General features: G+C 27.8%; 1 protein-coding gene across 1 annotated transcript; it reads left to right on the top strand.

The window, feature by feature from the left end:
• Positions 1 to 1,390: 1,390 nt before the first annotated feature.
• Positions 1,391 to 7,017, top strand: LOC135926011 (dnaJ homolog shv-like). Its single transcript, XM_065461650.1, has 10 exons — positions 1,391 to 1,536; positions 1,578 to 1,731; positions 1,816 to 1,916; positions 1,958 to 2,078; positions 2,159 to 2,301; positions 3,461 to 3,543; positions 3,667 to 3,724; positions 3,963 to 4,074; positions 5,047 to 5,215; positions 6,366 to 7,017. Exons 1-10 carry the CDS (start codon positions 1,463 to 1,465, stop codon positions 6,431 to 6,433), a joined length of 1,083 nt encoding a protein of 360 aa, XP_065317722.1. The 5' UTR covers positions 1,391 to 1,462; the 3' UTR covers positions 6,434 to 7,017.
• Positions 7,018 to 8,547: the final 1,530 nt, after the last annotated feature.

Here is an 8,547-nt window from a genome sequence, read left to right as displayed (position 1 = left end):
CCTTTTATATGCTACAATCACAAGTTGCATATTGTGGTTCAAAATTGGTATGATATTATTATCATTTCTAATTTTTTAAATTTATTTAATGCATTGTAAAGTATCCTGTAAATATACAAGTCATATCTGAAGAGACTTTTATTCCAGAGGTAGACTAGTCATTTAAATCATATCGCATCATTTATAAGAACTTTGAGGCTATTGATGAAGTATTATTATACTTTTCAAATAGAAAACTTAATTCAGAGTTACCACTAATGATTCAGTCGAAGTTGGTCCTTTTTCTCATTGCGTTAATATAAATTATTTTATATTAGCCATTATTTATGAAATATAATAACAATCCACTAAATAAGTATCTACGGTCAGTAGGTACTAATCTAGTTCATGCTAAAAATTGTATTGAATCCACTATCATTATATAAATAATAAAAGAAGCGATAATTCTTTTGTTGATTAGAATTAAGGCTGAGAAACTTTTAGCAAAATTTAATTTCACTCTCCACAAATCATCAAGGGTACGTAAAACGCCTATAAATTTTCAAGATTTTTAGTCGAGACCAAATTACAATTTGATTGTAAAAAAGACTCCATTTGGAATTCTTTAAAAAGGAATTATTATGAAATTATTGATTACTTTGTGTTGATCATTTTTAGATAGATTTACACAAGATGTTTATAATCTTCTATCATGTTTTAATACATTGTCCCCCTCTGACCCTGATTATTTTATATCGGATAAAATGGCCCTATTAGAATCATTATTAAACTTAAATATGTAAAAGTTAAATCATGAAATAAAAATAGCTAAATGATTATTACCAGAAGTTAAAGAAACAAATAATTTTGAAAATATCCTATATGTAAAAGATAATATCATCATGCATTCAAAGCATTGTATAAATGCTACTCAGCAGCCATCATCATTAGGGTACCAACGGCTTCTTGTGTGGCCTCCTCTACAATAAAGAGAGTTTTTTCAAGCACTAGAGAGGGAAGATGAACGTAAACAAAATTTAATATTGATGGCTTATGAAAAAAATAACACACATTTATTCTTTAAATCGAGTATTATTTTATATATTCATTATTATAGTATTATTTTGTATTCATATTACATTAATAAATTTTTAATATAAATAGCAAAAAATTTCTATGAATGTTTAATTATGTTTTATTTTAAAAAAATAGTGGCCCCCTCAAATAAGCAGGTAGCCCCCTATCCGAAAACTCCTGGCTACGGCTCTGCATGGAGGTGAGTCAGTAGAGGTACTGAATGGAGGAGGATCTGTAGGTGATATAATTGGTAGCCCTGAACCTGGATGGTGACCATGAATTTGAAAGTTTCTAACTTTCATCGATTTTTTAAATTTTAATTCTATTCGAAATCTTAGGAAAATAACAGGCATCCATTGTGTTCCACACGTGTAAGTTGCTACTAACTGCATTTACAACAAGGGATATGTTAATAAGCAACTTTTTTCTGATATCCGGAGTTATAATTCTACAATTTGGTATCCTAATTTGTGATAGAGAGTATGAATTTTAATGAGACTTATAAATATTTAACATTGTAGTAACTATTATGCAACTTTAAATGTACCAAAAGATGCAAATATTAATAAAATTAAAAAAGCTTATAGGAATTTAGCAAAAACATTACACCCAGACAAAAATAAAAATGATCCAGATGCATCTGAAAAATTTAAAAAGCTGACAACAGCATATGAAGTTTTGAAATTATGATATATATTTCTTATAATAATATACTAATGAGCTTTGTATGTATATATATATTATAAATACATTTAAAAGGTTCTTTCAGATAAGGGCAAACGTGCAATATATGACAAAGGAGGGGATCCATTGAAATCAGGAGGTCAAGATATGTTTCATGCAAATGATATATTTTCATCGTAAAAAAAATTTCCTTAAAATTGTTAAAAATATATGTAAGGTTTTTTGGAGGGTTCTTTCATCAAGAAGAAGGAACAACTCAAAGAGAATTTAAAGGGGCAAATGTTGTTATTGATTTATATGCCACTCTGGAAGAGATATACAATGAACTTTTTGTTGAAGTAAACTAAAAATTTCTTTGATAGTCTAAATCTTAATTTTACAATTTTATTTATTGTATAGATTTTTTATTTTAAAATAGGTTGTAAGATTCAAACCAGTTTATAAACCAACTTCTGGAACAAGAAAATGTAATTGTAGGGCAGAAATGGTAACAAAGCAATTAGGACCTGGTAGATTTCAAATGAATCAGGTTGAAATTTGTGATGACTGTCCTAATGTCAAGTAAGATTTCTGTACTATATAATATATTGTCATTGATGGTAAGATATCACATGATTTTTGAACATGCTGGCATGCATGACATTTTTGAAATATTTTTTTAAATACTTGATCTTTTCTATAATTTGCTTTCTAAGATCTTACCCTGATTTGTTGGTTGATACAAAGTTTTATCGTTTGCATCCAATCTAAATATAATTTGAGATAATAATCAATTAGAGGACACCAGTTCAGAAATTTTTGGGGACCAAGGTAATAATTTTTAAAATAAACTATCCTAAAATGGTATAGTTATTGTGCAAACCATTCCAGATTGGCCTTCTGAATAATTTCCGAACCTGGTGGAGAAATGTTTAGAGGGCAAATTGGCCCCAAGAGGCTAAGAAAAGGAGAAGTGTATAAAGTATAATGCTGATTGGCATGCAAAAAATGGGGAGGGGTAGGGTTGGATAGAAATGATAAAAAAAATAAAGATAAGTTCATAATGAAATCATCAAAGTAAATTGCGAGGTCTTCTAAAACTTTGACACTGTGGGACCCTGCATTATAATAGACCTCTCATAATATTAATATATATATTTTTTTTAAATTATATAATATTAAAGTGTTTTATCTTTTTTAAAATGATCATTTCTTTTTGGATCAGTAGGCATAAATTTTACTAAAAAATTAAGAATAAAATTTCAATTTTATTATCTTTTTATATTTAAAATATATCTTATAAATAAGAATTTTAATGAGTAAATTTTTGAAATTTTGAAAATACATACAAATACGAAAACCATCAGGAAGTATGTTGTAGTAGAAGTCTGTTAATGGCAAATTTTTCTGGCCCAGTTGGAGTTTGGCTTTTGCATTGCCAAATTTGTACCTGGACCATATCCTATTTTTTTACCATTTTTTTAAGTCAAAGCCTAACCCAAAAAATATGTAGTATAGCGCCAAAATACGTAATTGGGGATTGGTTAATACTTTATTGTAGTATCACCTCTATCAAATATCAGAATCCATTTAATCCAACCCAATAAAATTTTTGTCCAGTCAGGCCCAAATTAAAACTGGGCATTGCAGACCTCTAGGTTATAGTATTTTCTAGGAATATAATAATTTAATCGATATTTTACAGTTTAATTTTTTTTATCTGTATATTGTGAATGTTAAGGATCGTGAATGAAGAAAAACTCTTAGAAGTCGAGATCGAAAAAGGTGTCGCTGACAGATATGAATATACATTTTTTGGAGAAGGTTATTCAATTTTTTGTATTATTTTTTTTAAATGAACAAACAAAACAGCAATAAAAGATAAAATCTTTTATCAGAAATGTGTTTTAGTTTATTTTTAATATTTATGTATTCATGCACACATAGGTGAGCCGCACATTGAAGGAGAACCTGGAGATTTGATTTTCAAGATAAGAGAAACCAAGTTCGTATAAACCTTTTATAGATAATCATATATTTCATTAAGTTGATAAAGAACCTCTTAGAATTTGGGTAAACTAATGTACATGTAACTAAGGCAATGTTAGAATTTCAGCATTCTAGCTCTCTTTTTTTTGAAAATAACCAATTTTTCTTAGCATTTATCATTCAATTAAAGATTTACTAAAAACTGCAGAAACATTTTTAAAAAAAATTGTGAATAATTCATTTATATTTAACAGGCACAAATTTTTCGAAAGAAGGGGAGACGATCTATTCTGCAATATTACGATCTCATTAGTTAACGCGCTCTTGGGGTTTTCTATGGATATCGAACATTTAGATGGTCATAAGGTAAAATTAATTATATCATCCTCTTGAAAAAGATCACGTGAATTACAAAAGAAAATTAAAAGATCTATTAGAGATCTGCAGAGGTACCGATATAGTCCGGCATTTTTTTTAAAAAAAAGAAAATTTTCAGCCTAGTTCTGGTTTTATATTTTTTCCAGCGCAATTTGGAGTTTTTAAAAATATATTTTAATTTTTACGGTTAATGCCAGGGCTTTTTTTAAAAATAAATTTTTAGGTCTCTGAGATTATACATCAGATAAAATTGATTTTTTTCCACGGATATGAACCACTGACCCTGAATCCGAATCCTCGTGTGATGCACCAGATCCCGATTCCTTTTCAAAAGTTGAGGGTTGGTTTTAAAGATAGGAAAATAAAATCCAATATTTCCCTTATATTCCGTTTTTAATAATTTAATGCAATTATGTCAATGTAAATTTTGTTAATAGTTTTGGCATGTTTGATTTTGTTTTGTTAAAAACACCTATGTGTTTAATAATATAAAAAATATAAATGAATTGTAAATTGATTTTTACAATTTCCTGCTAGTAAATTATGTCTACATCGAGTAGAATATTAAAAGATATATATTATTTTATTAATATTGAGTCAATATTTTTATGCCATCCCAAACCCTTATAACCCGGACTCTTTTTTCTCACCTGGACCCTCATTTTTTTGTTGTTAATCGACCAATATGAAAATTAAAAAATATAGGCAATTTTTGAAATTTTTTACAGAAAATTGATTAATTCATTGTTTTGACTATTCTTCCAATGACTATCACAAAATTAAATGGCTAATTTTACTTGCTGTAAACTGGGTTTTCGCTCTAAAACATTATGTCTAGCCGGAAAATTAAGCTTGAATTTCGTAGCTGTTTCCTATATGATACTTAACAAATTTTGTTCATTTCGCTTAATTTGTCATGGGTCTAGTTATTTACGAAACTTTTAAATCTAATATATATAGGTAAAAGTCAAACGTGATACCGTTACCAAACCAGGCGACAAAATGAAGATACCCAGGGAGGGGATGCCCAATTACGATAACAACAACAAATTCGGCGTATTACACATAACCTTCGATGTTGTATTCCCTCCCAAAAATCACATATTTAATGACGAATCCGAAAAAACAGGTAATTCACCACAATAAATAACATTCACTTGTATTTGTTTGAGATTAGTTCCATATAAACATTGTTTTCCATGCCTATTTTTGCCGATGCTCAGTGATAATCTGGTAGTGCCACTACTAGGGCTATGCGATCCATAAATATTTTCTATTTAAAAAAATAATAAATTAACCTTTCACGAATGATTAAATGTATTTTGTTTTTTTCATCCTCCAAAAGTTAATAATTTCATATTAGATATTTAAAATGTTTATAGGTGAATGTAGTGTTATTGAAATCTCCATACCCGATTTTTAAAAGAGTCAAAATCAAGATTTTAACCAAAATTTTATTTACCTAACGCTCGAAATTTTGCAATCAATAAGCTTGAGTAATATACTTTTGGCCAAAGTCTTAATTAACCGTTTTTTAAAAATTGATTAATCATACCGCTCAACAACACTTGCTGAATATCGTTTAGATATTTTGAAATCCTTTTCTTCAGATAATATAACAAAAAATAGTGTTAATAACTCTTTTATATTTACAACTAATGTTGTTAAACGGTTGAGCCGATTTTTAAGAACGGCTTACTCAATATTTTAGCTAGAAAAATATTGGCTATTCCTCCGGTAATATATTTCTAGACCTTTGTTCCTTCTATGAACAAAATCTTCAGGCATGCATAATATTTTTATGGATGAAATATTGAGTTAGCCGTTTTTAAATATCGATTCAAAACGAGCCGTTTAACAACACTATTTACAACTAATAAAATTCTTAGTTCCTGTCATTAATTTATTAAGTATCTTGAAAACGCCAAAAATTGGTACACAGCCCTAGTAACTACTAATTCTAAAAACACATCTTGATATGAAATGATATATTTTAACGTTGTAATGAGAAATTTCGCATAACATGTGGATCATGTTCTATTTTTAAAAATAAATTGTGTGAACTTTAAACATTTCTTAACACAGTCTATGTCCATATAAGGATTTTGTGTTGACACCACACTACTTAATTGCTACTCAAAAACTACTTTGTATTATTTACTAAAAATATTCCTAAAACATAGGGATTGAATATTTTTAAATAAAATTTTTCGCGCGTCTCATATAATTATATATTTTTTTAAAATACTTTATTTAATATATTACATTTACGTTGTTAGCTATCGACAAGCTATTTGGATCATGGCATCAAGCTCCCATTACTTATAACGGTTTACAAGCTAATTAATCTAATAATTGTCAGCCGAGTCAACTATTAAAACGATATCCATATGGTTTTTGCACAATAAAATGCGAATTTGAACATACTCGTTAACTAAATCCCCTAAGATCTAATACCATTTACATTCATATATATATATATATAGTTTAATTATTTGTGATATGTACCATAATATTTTTATCTCTCATATATATATTAATTTATATAATTTCTTAGGTTTTATATATATAAAAAAATAAATGTATAAAAATTGTAACTTGCTCGTATCAAATTAATTAATTTATATATTTTTTTTATAAACATTATTAGGGATTCCTTTATATATATTTTTTTATAATTGTATCGACTTGTCATTTTTGTAATTATAATCATAATTTTTTTATGTCATTTATTTATTTACTATGTAAAGTATTCGTTTGATTTATAAAATTCGATAAATTATTTGGGGGACTTATGTAAAATGTAAATTTTTCTATTGAGGGGAAGGAGAATAAAGATATGTTTTACGCGTTATTGTTTATCCGAGTTTATCGACCAATTTTTCAATAATCCAATATTCACACAAACCCGATCCGATATTTAAATTGATTTGTATTTATGTTAAGACTTAAATAGAATCAAATGTTATTTTATTTACAAGGCACATTTTATTTTAATAGGAAGCAGAAATTGTTATGATCTTAAATATTTGACTAAATTAATTGAACAAAATTATATGAATTTAGTTATACACTATATATTTTAATTTTACGATACCCGAAGGCGTATAAATTAATAAAATCAATATATATTACCGTTAATTAAACCAATCAATACTAATAGTCTTAAAGAGTAAAGACTCAAAGATAGTTCTTAAGAAAAGCGAAGAGGCATAAACATCTAATCAAATTTTTATTGAGTATTCACAATTATAAATTTCAATATTCCGGAATCTGCAAATCGAAAGTTAATATTCAATGCCTTTTTTATCCAAAATTTATGGAAGAATATCTAAAGAGAAAATTTAATCATCTCAATATTATTGTTATATAATAGGAATATTTATAAATTAAAATATTGATTTTCAAATAATAAATAATATAAAGTATTTAAAAAAACGAAAATATAATATTTTATGTTTTAATATATTTAAAAATGTTTGAAAAATATATAATAATACTATTAAAAAAAAGAACGGAGATGGTGTGACGCAGGGAAACAAAAATGAAAAAGGGACGTAAGTGTTGTCTAGGATAGCTCTTTGGCTAGAAGACTACCATTGAAACTGATATAATTAGCTTTGAGAATCGCTATGGATAATCGTTGATGAAGAAAAAAACCCTCTCGAGGTTCTTCTGAGAGTTTGCTGATTTGTGATCCTAAGTTTTTGAAAAATGTTAAGGCGAGTTTGCCGAAGGTGCCAAGAGTGGTTGATATGATTGGGATGAAGCAATGATCGTTCATTATTTTTGTGTATTTAGAAGTTTTAAGTTGTTCCTTCTGGTCAAGGATGTTGATGGCGTGGTTGGATGGGGCCAAGGGGTCAATACAGGAATAGTCCCATACCAAAAGTTGGCCTCTCCTCCATGGGATTTGAGAGATCCCGTCAGGACGTTTACCGTCAGATCTAAAAAGACCCTGTGGTTCATATATTTTATTGAATAGTAATAAGTTGAAATTTTATATCGCGCATTCATTATTTATTTTTATCAGGGATGTGAGCCCTTCCACAAAAAAAAGGGTCCGGGTTGGGGTACAGGAATAAAATTTAAAAAGGGTCCGGGTTCAGGGAACATAAGAAAAATGACTCAAAATAAGATTTCTTTTTCATTCATTTATTATTACACTTCAATACATACACAATATTTTAATTCAATCGCACAATCATAATATCTTCAAAAATATCATCCTTGAGATTTCCACGTAAATTAGACAATATATATTTCAAAAATGAAAATCCAATGTTCTGCTCCTAAAATAGGGAGTTATCTTTTTAATACGAAAATCATTGTACTTGTGTCGCGGGTATCCTATGACGATTCTAGATAAGATATATAATTCTGGATATATTGAAGAATTTTAAAATATTTGTATCCTTATTTATTCTCTTAACTTCTGAGAACTTTTCTATTAAAGATGAA

This window comes from Gordionus sp. m RMFG-2023, chromosome 3 (assembly GCF_954871325.1).
Source record: "Gordionus sp. m RMFG-2023 chromosome 3, tfGorSpeb1-WG-v2, whole genome shotgun sequence".
NCBI classification, from domain to species: domain Eukaryota; kingdom Metazoa; phylum Nematomorpha; class Gordioida; order Chordodea; family Parachordodidae; genus Gordionus; species Gordionus sp. m RMFG-2023.
The sequence above is the reverse complement of the archived record's forward strand: the minus strand, read 5'-3'. Positions and strand labels throughout refer to the sequence as shown.